Source organism: Labrus bergylta, chromosome 12 (assembly GCF_963930695.1).
Source record: "Labrus bergylta chromosome 12, fLabBer1.1, whole genome shotgun sequence".
NCBI lineage: Eukaryota > Metazoa > Chordata > Actinopteri > Labriformes > Labridae > Labrus > Labrus bergylta.
This window is the reverse complement of record NC_089206.1, coordinates 13720805-13735578: the sequence shown is the minus strand read 5'-3', so window position 1 is coordinate 13735578 and position 14774 is coordinate 13720805. Positions and strand designations below refer to the sequence as shown.

Below are 14774 nucleotides of genomic sequence, written 5' to 3'. Positions count from 1 at the left end.
GTCAGATATTTTTAAACCCTGAGCATGTAAATAGCCTTCAGCAGCCATTTAAATTACATTTGCCACTTGTCAGATCATCATCAGAAACATTAGCTTGATATAAATGAAATGTCTTCCAGCTTCAAATATTAAAAACTATATAGATAGATTTGAACTTTAAGTTACAGGGAGCTGAGGAAATGTGTTTGTACAAAAAGAAAGACAAAGACAATTGGAGGAAACTTTAGAGGTTGGTTTTCTAGTTATAGTCGATTAAATTCATGGTTGGTTTTCTGGTTTGGTAAGTTGTATCGTTATTTTAAACTGATGGTTTAACTTAACAATGTTGCATTTTAGCTTGTGTAAAACTGAGGTTAGACTACTTAATAAATGACTGACTTCTTTCTCTTTTATCTAGTCGGGGCAAAATGGCAAGTCCGAGCAAAAAGGCAAAAAAGTGAGTACCTCTGTCTTTGTTAAACCAATTTACAATATCCCAATATTGGAGGAAAATTTAGAGGTTGGTTTTCTAGTTATAGTCGATTAAATTCATGGTTGGTTTTCTGGTTTGGTAAGTTGTATCTGTGGTTATTTTAAACTGATGGTTTAACTTACCAATTTTGCCTTTTAACGTGTGTAAAACTGAAGTTATTTAATAAATGACTTATTAACTTCTTGCTCTTTTATGTAGAACAAGTTGCAGCAACATGGAAAATATGTGATTACCTCTGTCTTTGTTAAACCACTTTGCACAATAAAAAAATAATTTTAAAAAAATTAAGTTGGAAGTTTCAGCACTAATTCATACTGTCAATGCTCTTTTTTTTTCAAAATTCTACAGACCGATCATCACCAAGGTAAAACAGAACAAATTATAAACACTTGTAGAATAAACCACACACTAACACACCTGCACAAAGTTAAGCCTGTGTACATGTATTATCCATTATCAGTCTAGATTAAAAATCTATTTAACTGGGAGTTCTTGGTTCTCTTCGTTCTATAGGCCTAGATGCTTGTTATCCCCATGAGTGGTGAGGAGAGCTACGGTAGCTTTGTCCAACTTTTATATTCAAACCAACCTTCTTTATTCTCCTTTCCTTCAATACTTAAAAAAAAGAAAGAGGAACACGCTTTCTATTGAAAGGACATTTTCAGTGTCCAATGTTTTGTTCTCTTTGTACTACTAGATGTTTAATATCCCCACCAGTGGTAAAGCCATAAAAAACATTCTTTGTAGCGTCAGCATTATTTTTGGGCTCATTTCATGCTTATGAGAGCCCTCAGGCAAAATTGAGCTGGTCTCCATGGTGTTGTTTTATTTTTGGCATTTCATTGTTCTTAGCTTTTGCTTGTTTGTTTTCTGCCAGGTGTTTAATGATCCCATCCATGGTCACATGGAGTTACACCCACTCCTCATCAAGATCATTGACACACCTCAGTTCCAGAGACTTCGACTCATAAAGCAGCTTGGAGGTGTCTACTCAGTTTACCCCGGAGCGTCTCACAACCGCTTTGAACACTCGATCGGGTAAGTCAGCAAGTTTTCAGATTTCAGCCCACAGGTGACCTCAGTCCAAATAAGGAGAAGACTCATGGTGGTTTTTGCATAAGCACCTTGTAAAACCAATAAAGGCAGAAAACAGTGCCTGTCTTAGTATGGATCGAATAAAAAATATGAATAAAAATATATATAATAAATTGTGATAACTGCGTTATAATTTAAAAAAATGTTTTCTGTGGTCTAAAAAGGGTGGGATACTTAGCAGGAAAACTTGCTGAGGCTCTCAGGTCAAAGCAGCCGAAACTCGAAATCGATGACAGAGACGTCCTTTGTGTTCAGATTGCTGGCCTCTGTCATGACCTGGGTGAGTAATACATCCCTTTTCAATATTACATGACTGGTTTATTAATTGTAATTATTTGGAATGTAAAGAGTAAAATGAAAGTGAAATGATCCAGAAATAACCCTTCCATCTTACAAAAAAGCAAGGGCTTCTGCATTAATAAATAAAAAATACGAGGGTGGGGTGAGGTGGTGGTAGCTCAGTCTGTAGGGACTCTGATAAGAACTGGAGGGTCTGAATCTTTAAAAATACTTACACATAACAATCTTTTCTTGTAAGCAATATTCTCAAGTTTAGATTCAGGAGTAATCCATCCTCAACTCAAACAGGTTTATTAAGACATACTGACTGTATAATCTGTGCACTATCAGTGGATTACGCCTGTATTTATCTATCCATTTCAAGGTCATGGACCCTTTTCCCATCTGTATGATGGAATGTTCCTCCCCAAAGCACTGGAAAAAAAGGAAGAAGAAATGAGAAAAAATGGGAAATTGAGAGAAGAGGAAAAATTGGAGAAATGGAAGGTCAGAAGTTAATATTTTTGTTGTAATGTGAAAAATTAAATACAGAGGAACGGCAAAACTGCAAAACATATACAATTTTACTGGCTTAGTTCTTTTTTAAGATTTATTTTTGGGCTTTTGGGGCCTTTAATTGAGAGATGGGATAGTGGACAGAGTTGGAGATCAGGGAGAGAGAGTGGGGAATGACATGTGGGAAAGGAGCCACAGGTGGGATTCAATCCTGGACCACTCGCTTGGAGGACTACAGCCTCCATACATGGAGCGCGCACACTAACCATTGCGCCACCAGCGCCCCCGGCTTTGTTCTTTTGAAACAAAATCCAGGATGTTCTTTTTGTCTTTGCCTTCTCAGGTGTAATGGGATTATACACATTTCCAAGAATGTTTAACTATTTCTGCAATAACAATGAACTGTGTAGTTTGTGTTGCTAAATGACCCATACCCTGTTCTCTTTGGTAATAATATGTCAACTTTTCATCCGACATGTTACCGCTTTTCAGAAGCTTTATGAGATTTGATTTCATGTTTTTTTTATGAACATTAATCCTGGTGATTCAGAGATTTAGATACACCAAACAAAAATCCTAATTGAATTCATGGTTAATGAGAGGTAATTCTTTACGGAAGGGACCTCTTTTAAAAGCAGAAGGGATTTCTAGATCTGTTTATGTCTCTTTGTCACTCAATATCCCAAAAAATGTTAATCAGAAGTCAGATAAGATACTGTATGAATATAAGATAAGAGAAGATAACCTTTATTCATCCCACAATAAGCAGCAAAGAGCAAGGATAGCCAAAAAAGAGCACACAGTGCACCATTCAATAATCAAAAGAGTGCGATTGCTGTGTTCACATCCAAACAAACCGGGCTAAAGGGGAAACGCCCCTTTGTTTCAGAACAACTTTTCCAAACAATCCAGGTGTGAAAAAACCCTTATATTACATATATATATATATATATATATATATATATATATATATATAAATTCCTTACCAAGAAATGTATTCACAAATGTGTTCATAAAGGTGTCTTATAACACATATAAAAATATTTAAATCCAACTCCAGTAGGAAAATCCTTGAGAGCTACTCAAAGTTGGGGTACATGTACCTGGAACCTTATTGGTTAAAATTTGAAAATTTGGATATACAACATTAAATAAACAGACGCTCAGGTGAAGTATGTGTGTATTTTCATTCGTAGGGAGCAACAGACACCTGCATTGTTTCACTTGTGTGAAAACTTACATTTAAAGAGTTTTTAACCATCTCTTTCATTTCAACAAAAATCTTACTTTGCCACTATAATTGCTTTTAAAATTCAAATACATTTGTATGTTTTTTTCACAATAATGGGTAAAATATGCAATTTTATATCGTTCAACTTTTTTATTTGGTAATGGAAGGCATCTCGCAAACCACCTCTTAGTGTCTCATGAGCCACCAGGGGTCCCTATCACTACTTTAAGAACAGTATAGAGTCTGGAGAAGACTTCGACCTGGACCCCTCAGACATTTGAAAATGTGGTGCAGTATTTTTTTAAACTAGTATTCGAGATATTGAAATCTACGGAAGAGGATTAGGGCCACTGAAAAAAAGAATGTTGGTTCTGGTTTTTTGGGGGGAATTCTGACCTTTTTCTCAGAATTCTGAGATTAAAGTCAGAATTAAAAAAAAAATCAGAACCAATTTTATTTTTTCAGTGGCCCTAATCTTCTTCCTTAGAGATCACCATATTTAGCTACTTTAAATGTACAATAAAAGTGGGTGTGGCCATGTTTCCACCAAGGATATGTTATAAGACACCTTTATGAACACACTTGTGAAGAAATTTCTTGGTGAGGAATTTATTCCCATGTTTTTGCAATATTCCCTTACTATTAGAGAGAAAACTGAGCTGCAGTATCACCTTCTCAGGCAAAAACTTTTGTGCTTAACAGTTTGACTCTGGGTTGGGTTCAGCTAGCAAAATAACCCAGATAAAGACTGTTAGGATGTTGTATACAGTATATGTCCACAGAAAATTGGCTGACATTAAGTGGCTCGTCAAATTCTGAAGAGCTTTAGAAACTCTGACATTGTAAGTTGTTTTACATACATACGTTTGAGATATACTCTTCAAATGTGGGGGAAATTAAAGTATGTGGGATTATTATATTTATGTTTTAAATCTTGTGTTGACACATTTATGAGTCTGTGTGTCTCGCAGCATGAAAAGGGCTCTTGTGACATGCTAGACCACCTGCTGAAAGAGAATAATCTTGAACCAGTGATGGAGAAGTATGGACTGGAACCTGAAGAAGACATAACATTAATCAAGGAGATGATTGCTGGACCTCTACAACAATCTAAAGAGCAGGAGGCAAGTTCACCTCATTATGTTATTCAGAAGTCGGATAAGATACTGTATGAATATAAGATAAAAGAGAAGATAAAACTTTTTTTCATCCTACAACGGGCAGCAAAGAGCAAAGATAGCCAAAAAAGAGCACACAGTGCACCATTCAAGAAAAAATAGATCAAAAAAGTTGAGCAACTAAAAGAGTGTGAATGCTGTGTTCACATATTTACCAAACAAACCGGGCTATGGTTTCAGAACAACTTTTCCAAACTATCCAGGTGTGAAAAAACCCTTAGAGAGAAAACTGAGCTGCATGATCACCTTCCCAAAAACTCTTATGCTTAACAGTTTGACTCTGTGTTGAGTTCAGCTAGCTAAATAACCCTGATAAAGACTGTTAGGATGTTGTATACAGTATATGTCCACAGAAAATTGGCTGACATTAAGTCACTCGTCAAATTCTGAGGAACTTTAGGAACTCTGACATTTAAAGTGTTTCTTACATACACACGTTTTGAAATATACTCTTCAAATGTGGGGGAAATTAAAGTATGTGGGATTATTATATTTATGTTTTAAATCTTGTGTTGACACATTTATGAGTCTGTGTGTCTTGCAGCATGAAAAGGGCTCTTGTGACATGCTAGACCACATGCTGAAACAGAAGTATCTTAAACCAGCGATCCCTGAAGAAGACATGACAGAAGACAGAAGACTACAGGAATCTAAAGAGCAGGAGGCAAGTTCACCTCATTATGTTTTCCAGAAGTCGGATAAGATACTGTATGAATATAAGATAAGAGAAGATAATGCATCTCATGCTTAGTATTATATCTGGGTTAAGTTCAGCTAGTTTAATAACCCTGATAAAGCGTGTTAGGATGTTGTATACAGTATATGTCCACAGAAAATTGGCTGACATTAAGTCACTCGTCAAATTCTGAGGAACTTTAGGAACTCTGACATTTAAAGTGTTTCTTACATACACACGTTTTGAGATCTACTCTGCAAATGTTAGCTGTGCTATTTGTGTAGTTCCCTGTCTTCTTGCAATAATTACACACAGTTTTTGTCTCGTCTGTTATCTTCTCACATCTTTCATTTTCTACATACAGAAGTTTTCAGATATAATCTTCAAATGTGGGGGAAATTAAAGTATGTGGGATTATTGTATTTATGTTTTAAATCTTGTGTTGACACATTGTTAGGTTGACGTCCCTGTTCGTTGACGCCACTGTTAGGTGGGGGTTGTTTCTATAGTAGATGAACAATGATGAAATCATGAAACAGATTGTGGATCATCTTAGATTTATTCAGCCATGGTCAGAAAACATAGAAACACAACACACATGGCTGACAAAGTGCGGACCATCGCTGACCCATGCTGACCAAGATCTCACAATCATTGGCAATCATTGACCATCATGGGCAAAGTGGCAAAGTCTTCATCTTCACAGTGTTGCTTATATTCTGCTAGAAGGTACATCCTACAAATTCCTGGCTGCTTCGTTACATCTCTAAAAGGCTAGAAAGAAGACATCACCTTGACTCTTAAATATCAGACATATACATTTCTTCAGTCTCAGAGTCACATTTCCTTTTCAGCTCACAACAGACACTTGGCTCTAATCCAAATATAACTCTGCTACTATGAGGTCTCTTACACATGTATTTCAGCTTCACAAACCTAAAAGAAGAATTACTCTGATATGGTTTACACAATTTAAAGATATATCCACAAAATGATCAAGATGAATTAATTCATGAAAATACGTACTAACACACATTTATGAGTCTGTGTGTCTTGCAGTATGAAAAGGGCTCTTCTGACGGTCTTAACCACCTGCTGAAACCGATTGATCCTGAACAAGTGATGAAGGAGAAATACAAACTGAAACCTAAAGATGTGAACGACATTAAGGTGATGATTGATGAACAGCAATCTAAGGAGCAGAAGGCAAGTTCACCTCATTATATTTTTCAGAAGTCGGATAAGATACTGTATGAATATAAGATAAGAGAAGATAATGAATCTAATGCTTAGTATTATATCTGGGTTGAGTTCAGCTAGTTTAATAACCCTGATAAAGACTGTTAGGATGTTGTATACAGTATATGTCCACAGAAAATTGGCTGACATTAAGTCACTTGTCAAATTCTGAGGAACTTGAGGAACTCTGACATTTAAAGTGTTTCTTACATACACACGTTTTGAGATCTACTCTGCAAATGTTGGTTGTGCTATTTGTGTAGTTCCCTGTCTTCTTGCAATATTTACACACAGTTTTTGTCTCGTCTGTTATCTTCTCACATCTTTAATTTTCTGTCTTGGGGAAGCTAAAATACTTCCACACCTCTGATTTAAAAGAGGGTGGTGCGTCCTCAATTTCAAAATCTTGCTCTACAGCTGCTGACGCTCACGATATTATTGCGATTCATTTTTCAGAGTACCGATGTGAATCTTGACACCTTTGAATCGATTTATCACGATTTTACAATTAATCTTTCCATCCCTAACTGTAAATATTACAGGAACAGAGTAAGCTTGAAGAAGAGATGATGAAGAAACACAATCTGAAACCTGAAGATGTGAAAATCATTCAGGAGAAGATTGCTGAACAGGAATCTAAAAGCAAGAAGGCAAGTTCAATGTCCACAGTAAATTGGCTGACATTAAGCCACTCGTCAAATTCTGAGGAACTTGAGGAACTCTGACATTTAAAGTGTTTCTTACATACACATGTTTTGAGATCTACTCTGCAAATGTTGGTTGTGCTATTTGTGTAGTTCCCTGTCTTCTTGCAATATTTACACATAGTTTTTGTCTCGTCTGTTATCTTCTCACCTCTTTCATTTTCTGTCTTGGGGAAGCTAAAATGCTTCCACACCTCCGATTTAAAAGAGGGTGGTGCGGCCTCAATTTCTAAATCTATCTCTACAGCTGCTAACGCTCACGATATTATTGAGATTCATTTTTCAGAGTACCGATGCGAATCTTGACACCTTTGAATCGCTTGTTCACGATTTTACGATTAATTTTTCCATCCCTAACTGTAAATATTACAGGAACAGAGTAAGCTTGAACAAGTGATGATGGAGGAATACAAACTGAACCCTGAAGATGTGAAAAACATTCAGGAGATGATTGCTGGAAAGGAATCTGAAGGCAAGAAGGCAAGTTCACCTCATTATATTTTTCAGAAGTCGGAAAAGATACTGTATGAATATAAGATAAGAGAAGATAAAACTTTATTCATCCCACAACAGGCAGCAAAGAGCAAGGATAGCCAAAAAAGAGCACATAGTGGACAATTCAAAAAAAAAATCGAAATAGATTTAAAAAGTTGAGCTAAAAGAGTGTGATTGCTGTGTTCACATATGTATGAACAAACCGGGCTATGGTTTCAGAACAACTTTTCCAAACTACCCAGGTGTGAAAAAACCCTTAGAGAGAAAACGGAGTTGCAGTATCACCTTCCAAAAAACTCTTGTGCTTAGTATTATATCTGGGTTAAGTTCAGCTAGTTTAATAACCCAGATAAAGACTGTTAGGATGTTGTATACAGTATATGTCCACAGTAAATTGGCTGACTTTAAGTCACTCGTCAAATTCTGAGGAACTTTAGGAACTCTGACATTTAAAGTGTTTCTTACATACACACGTTTTGAGATCTACTCTGCAAATGTTGGTTGTGCTATTTGTGTAGTTCCCTGTCTTCTTGCAATATTTACACACAGTTTTTGTCTCGTCTGTTATCTTCTCACCTCTTTCATTTTCTGTCTTGGGGAAGCTAAAATGCTTCCACACCTCTGATTTAAAAGAGGATGGTGCGTCCTCAATTTCAAAATCTATCTCTACAGCTGCTGACGCTCACGATATTATTGCGATTCATTTTTCAGAGTACCGATGTGAATCTTGACACTTTTGAATCGATTTATCACGATTTTACAATTAATCTCTCTATCCCTAACTGTAAATATTACAGGAACAGAGTAAGCTTGAACAAGTGATAATGAAGAAACACAACCTGAACCCTGATGTTGTGAAAAAAATTCAGGAGAAGATTGCTCAACAGGAATCTAAAGAGCAGGAGGCAAGTTCACCTCATTATGTTTTTCAGAAGTCGGATAAGATACTGTATGAATATAAGATAAGAGAAGATAATGCATCTCATGCTTAGTATTATATCTGGGTTAAGTTCAGCTAGTTTAATAACCCTGATAAAGACTGTTAGGATGTTGTATCCAGTATATGTCCACAGTAAATTGGCTGACATTAAGCCACTCGTCAAATTCTGAGGAACTTGAGGAACTCTGACATTTAAAGTGTTTCTTACATACACATGTTTTGAGATCTACTCTGCAAATGTTGGTTGTGCTATTTGTGTAGTTCCCTGTCTTCTTGCAATATTTACACACAGTTTTTGTCTCGTCTGTTATCTTCTCACCTCTTTAATTTTCTGTCTTGGGGAAGCTAAAATGCTTCCACACCTCTGATTTAAAAGAGGGTGGTGCGTCCTCAATTTCAAAATCTTGCTCTACAGCTGCTGACGCTCACGATATTATTGCGATTCATTTTTCAGAGTATTGATGTGAATCTTGACACTTTTGAATCGATTTATCACGATTTTACAATTAATCTTTACATCCCTAACTGTAAATATTACAGGAACAGAGTAAGCTTGAACAAGTGATGATGAAGAAATACGGCCTGAAAGAAGAAGATGTGAAAATCATTCAGGAGATGATTGCTGTAGAAAAGGTAAGTTCGGAAAAAGAATACGTACGGACATTACAAAATGGAAATATTGTTAATATGTAAAAGCAATAAAGAAAGTTAAAAAAAAGAAAGAAAAGGCAAGTTCACACCATCTGTGCATAAATAGGTCTGTGTCCTCAACAGCAATGTCACTAATGTCACTATTTTGTAACATCTCCTCAGTATAAAGGCGAACAAGAAGAGTCCTTTTTTTTAAATCGTTAAAAAAAAAGTTTTTCATCTGCCTAGAACTCCATTTGAAATTGGACCTGCTGTTTATTTTGTCCCTGCAGTGGCCGTACAATGGGCGCTCAAAAGAATGGTCCTTCCTCTATGAAATTGTGTCCAACAAAAAAAACGGCGTTGATGTGGACAAGTTTGACTACTTGGCCAGGTCAGGTTTTAATGAAGTGCTGTAGAGCAATTCATTTTGTGATGAAGACCACTACAGCACTTCTTTTTTTTTTACCGTGAACAATGCATTATTCTCCTGATTATTTTAAATTATAGGCTACAAAACTCTCCAGTAAATTCAGTTTCACTTTATACACCTATTTTCTTCACCTTGCCTCAATCTGCCTCTACTCAGGGACTCTTCCTACCTGGGGATCAAGAATAACTTTGACTTTCATCGCTTCCTGAAGTTTGCCAGAGTGTGTGAGGTTGATGGCAGGAAAACTATCTGCACCAGAGACAAGGTGCTGACACACTTGAGCTTGTAAACAGATAATTGAAAGCAAACTGATAATGTTGTTATTTATGACTAAACTACAGTCCTAACCTCAACAGGAGGAAGACCATATGTACGACTTGTTCTATACAAGACACCGTCTCCACAAAAGAGCCTGTCAGCACAGAGTAAGCCAAATCATACAAGAAATGTAAGTGTCTACCTTCAGATCTTAGTACTCCAAATATAAGATTGGTCTCCTTCTGATTTCCATTATTTGATCTGCGTCATGATTCACTATCTCATCAGTAATAATATGTTTGATATGAACATACAGGATTGCAGAGGCTTTTTTGAAAGCAGACAATCACATTCAGATTGAAGGATCAGGAGGGAGGATGTTCACTCTCTCTACAGCCATTGAGGACATGGAGGCCTACACAAAGCTCACAGGTGTGTAGATTTAAATGTGTGCTGTTAGCTCATGTTTAACATTGAAGCCAATTCAGACTTCAGGAGTATCAAGACATTGTTTTAAATAATGCACTACACCCAACAATCTGAAAAGGAAATTGTGTGTAGGCAAGGACAAGGTTATCTGGTGGTTTGAGGAGTTCACAAATCCAGTCTCAAACATCCTGAACAACTGGCTGTCCTGATCATTTGAACTTGTTTGATATTTAGGATGTTTATTTATGAAGTAACAGTGACATATTTCAACACTTTTTGGAAACACACTTTGTTAGATGCTGCTTTCTGTCAGATGGCTCTGTTGTTCATTTACAGTTATGCTACTTTATCCATTTTTTTTATCGTGCATTTGTTAAAGATAAATAAACCACATCCTGTTAATTTAGTTGTGATGACTTGTGTGTTTCAATTAAATTCACTCACTTTTGTGTGTGTTATTATCATTTGTTTGCTTGTTACTCTATTACTCTTTTAGACAAAGTGTTTGAGGAAATACTCAACTCTTCCGACCCGAACCTACAAGACTCGAGGCAGATTCTGCAAAACATCATCTCTCGAAAGATCTACAAGTTTGTTGGTGAGAGAAAGCAAGAGGACCCCATCCAGGATTGGAAAGTAAGTCTGTGTTCTTGTGTTTCATTACATTTATTACATGTGATCTAATGCACCGTTATCACAAAGCTGGATAATGTGCTTATTTTCAGTTAATAGAATAAGTACACATCACATTATTTACTGTCTCCAGCATTTTATCTTGCCCGTGTTGTTATTACATTTAACATGAACAGCAACACTATTGAACAGTTCTCTTTTTGAAATGTAATGTGGATTGGATAGCAGCTTGAAATGTCTTACAATACAAAATCCCTCAGTCAACTAATGCTGTATGATATTGGGGAAACTGCGATAACATTTGAGGTTCATACAATTACAATTTGTATTATCATTTGGGCCTTCAATTCTATTTTCTTTTTCAAATAAGAACCCCTTATATGTTCAAAGTGACTTTTAATTTGCATCAAGAGCCCTGTGACAGTAAAGAACAGTTCATCGTCACACACTGCATGTGATCCCTTCAACTCTACATCTTATGTGCACATAGACTCTGCCTGCACAGAAGTCACTTCTCTTTGTGATCAGGAAGAGGATCAGACAGACTGATGTTGTAGATCAGTCATGGAAAGATAGAAACTGAAGGCTTTTTATTTTTTCAAAAGCAGAAACAACAAAAAATGGCATGAAATGATGCATTTCAGGACATATGATTGATATTATATATTCTGTAATGTTATCATAGCACTTGTACACATAGCAAAAATGATGCTTAAATCATACCATGCAGCCCTACAGTCAAACATATCTACACTAAGTCGGTGCAGTTTTTTGAGTGAATGTGAATTGAATTCCAAGTTTCTTACATTGTCAACTTTAAATGCAAAAAAACTTGAATCTATATCTTTTTCCACTGTTGTAATTTTTTTCTAATTCCTTGTCAAGAGCCGGATTACTGGCTGGAAAGAAGGATTGGCTCAACCCCTCCCTGACGAGGAAGAAAACAACCTGGAACTAGAGGACTTTGAAATCCTGGTCAGTTTTTTGACTTTCTTTCATTTCACCTTTTTGTAAAATCTTCAGTTTTGCTGATTCTTTGATTTGTAAGATGTTGCAAAATCTGTTATTACACACATACTTTTACTCTCAACCTTCATTTTAGGTCATTGAAATGGACTATGGCATGGACGATAAAGACCCTATCCAACATGTTCATTTCTACAGCAAATCTGAGCTTGACAAGGCAAAGCCAATGCCCGAAGAAAAGGTAAGAACTAAATATTGATTAAAACATTTTTTTATCGCAATATTTCTTCTGTTTATTGGGTTAAATTATTTGTAAGGCAGCTTATGTCACCAAAACTCTCAAAGTAAAGCTGCTGTCCTTCTTTACAGGGATCCAGGATTCGCACAACGTGCTTTTCTGAGCAGCTGATCAGGGTCTTCTGTAAGAAGATTGATGACAAGAGTGTGGAGGCTGCCAAAAAGCACTTTAAACAGTGGTACTATGATTTTCTAATCCTTTGATAATAGTTGAATCTTAAGATGTTAAAGGATACAATACATATCGACTAATTTGCTGTTGATTGAACATAAAACATCAAATATAAATTCAGACCAGTTGACTTGGCTAAAGTACATAGAAAACAGTCAACAGTTGTTTTGGATTTTGAAAATTTCAAAAAAATCAGAGAATCGAAAAAGACCAAGTACTTTGAGTTTTCTGTTGTATCACTAAACTGATTTACACAAGTCTTATCCCCAGTACAGTTTATTTAACATGGTTGAACACGTGATCTACAGTCTGAAACAGACTTTTTTCGAATGGGTGTGTATGTGGCTTCCAGTGTTTCTCTAGCCAGCTTCAGGTGGGGTCTCCCCAAGAAAATGTTAAGCACCAAACATTTCTTTTCCTGCATTCTCATCCTGATTTTGTCTCGTTTAAAGAAATGGAATAAAGATGTGCGCATGAGCGAGAGAGAGAGAGAGAGAGAGAGTAAAAGCAGATATGCCTTGCTGATGGAAATAATTGATGGACCTCAGCCCCTTGTTTTGTCTCGCAGAATTTATGAAACCTTGCCAACAGTTTGCTAGTTCGTAGCCACGCTTTACAAGTCCATTGTACTGATTAGCAGACAGCATTTTTTTTTTTTAACTGAGCCTTCATGGGCTCTGTGCAACACAACAAAACTCACTCTTTAAAAAGTTGATCTAGCATCTCAGTTATTACAACAGGTGAGCATGATGTGAAGGCCTGTTATCAAGATTCAGCAAAACCAAGAGAGAGCATCATCACATCGGCAGCAAGCAGCTTCACAAACATAATAAAACTAAGTCATGAGAAGCTTCAGTTTTGACATGTCAGGAGGGCTGGACCTCAGGTGCATTAACAGGAGGGAGGAACAAACAGCAGCCCTCTTTTTGTCTCTCTCTCTCTCGTGCGGACGGCAATTTTATGAATAATTAAAACATATAGTTTTAAAATATAGGCTACTTGGGCAGCTATACATGTACCTGGGCAGCCCGAGTATTGTCTGTGTGGGAAATACTGACGCGAGTGCAGCGTAAGTGCAGTTTGTGAAGGAAAAAGGAGCAAGAGAATCGGCATCACGCAGACATGACATCGCAACTATGTGAGAATCGAGACTGGGATTCTTTCTGACCTGAGGGATCTTTTTTTGTTTTGTTGTGCTTCAGTTTGCACATGTCTTGGCTCCAAAAGAAGTCACCAGCACAAAATGTTGGCCGGTATTTTGTCTTTGCTCTTTATACAACAGACCAAAACTCATTGTCCATATTAATATATGCAGTTTGTGGTTTTATGACTTTGAAAGGCTGTTTTAATATATGAGCATTAGAATGGAGCAATGAGCAGGGAGGGAATGATTGCATTGAACTTCAGGATACTGTTGCCTTTTCTTTGCTTTTATATGATTTTGATCCCTTTTTTGATGCCAAATTAATGTTGGTGTCTTCAAACTTTTGTATTTTAGTACCAAAAGACAAAAACTTTGAAAATATTTTTTTTTACTTAAGATTTAAAAAAACTGAAAGTTCTCACCAGTGAGATGATGGATCTGCATGATGAGTGCATTGTTTTTGCTTTAAAATAAGTTGAATGAGAGATTGTTTGTTAAATAGAATCATTTCTGCCTCAGTTTATCTCTCACTAGGTTTACTCTGCACTGCTTTCTTTAAAACTGATGTACTTGTGTGTCCTTATTAACATGCAGGCTGGAGAAGAATCCATATCTGGATGAATCTGAGGGTAATTAGAGCGATCCTCCTGCAGTTGACACCAAGGAAAGTACCAAACAACATGAAAAACACTGAATTATTATTGTTTATCGTTTGCTTGTCACTCTGTTACTCTTAGAGGCAAGAAAGATTCAGCAAAAAATTGTCTCTGGAGAGATCTACAAGTTTGTTGGTGAGAGAAAGCAAAAGGACCCCATCAAGGATTGGAAAGTAAGTCTGTGTGTTCTTGTGTTTCATTACATTTATTACACATGATCTAATGCACTGTTATCACAAAGCTGGATAATGTGCTCATTTTCAGTTAATAGAATAAGTACACATCACATTATTTACTGTCTCCAACATTTTATCTAGCCCGTGTTATTACA

General features: G+C 36.5%; 1 protein-coding gene across 7 annotated transcripts in view; it reads left to right on the top strand.

Annotated features, from left to right (window-relative positions):
- Positions 1–14774, top strand: part of LOC109978923 (deoxynucleoside triphosphate triphosphohydrolase SAMHD1-like) — a 63672-nt gene continuing 48898 nt past the window's right edge. Inside the window, exons 1-20 of one of the 7 annotated variants that reach the window (XM_065961276.1) lie at positions 5–280; positions 398–436; positions 821–836; positions 1350–1510; positions 1732–1847; positions 2232–2353; positions 4565–4717; positions 5316–5435; positions 6507–6653; positions 7229–7336; positions 7763–7870; positions 8683–8790; positions 9366–9458; positions 9749–9849; positions 10045–10153; positions 10245–10336; positions 10463–10578; positions 11072–11211; positions 12094–12183; positions 12311–12415. In XM_065961276.1, coding sequence (XP_065817348.1) covers positions 261–280; positions 398–436; positions 821–836; positions 1350–1510; positions 1732–1847; positions 2232–2353; positions 4565–4717; positions 5316–5435; positions 6507–6653; positions 7229–7336; positions 7763–7870; positions 8683–8790; positions 9366–9458; positions 9749–9849; positions 10045–10153; positions 10245–10336; positions 10463–10578; positions 11072–11211; positions 12094–12183; positions 12311–12415 — 2064 coding nt within the window. In that variant the 5' untranslated portion in view covers positions 5–260. Of the gene's footprint in view, positions 281–397; positions 437–820; positions 837–1349; positions 1511–1731; positions 1848–2231; positions 2354–4564; positions 4718–5315; positions 5436–6506; positions 6654–7228; positions 7337–7762; positions 7871–8682; positions 8791–9365; positions 9459–9748; positions 9850–10044; positions 10154–10244; positions 10337–10462; positions 10579–11071; positions 11212–12093; positions 12184–12310; positions 12416–14774 lie in introns of all 7 variants that reach the window. The other 6 variants (XM_065961277.1, XM_065961281.1, XM_065961278.1 and 3 more) reach the window with 6 other exon arrangements.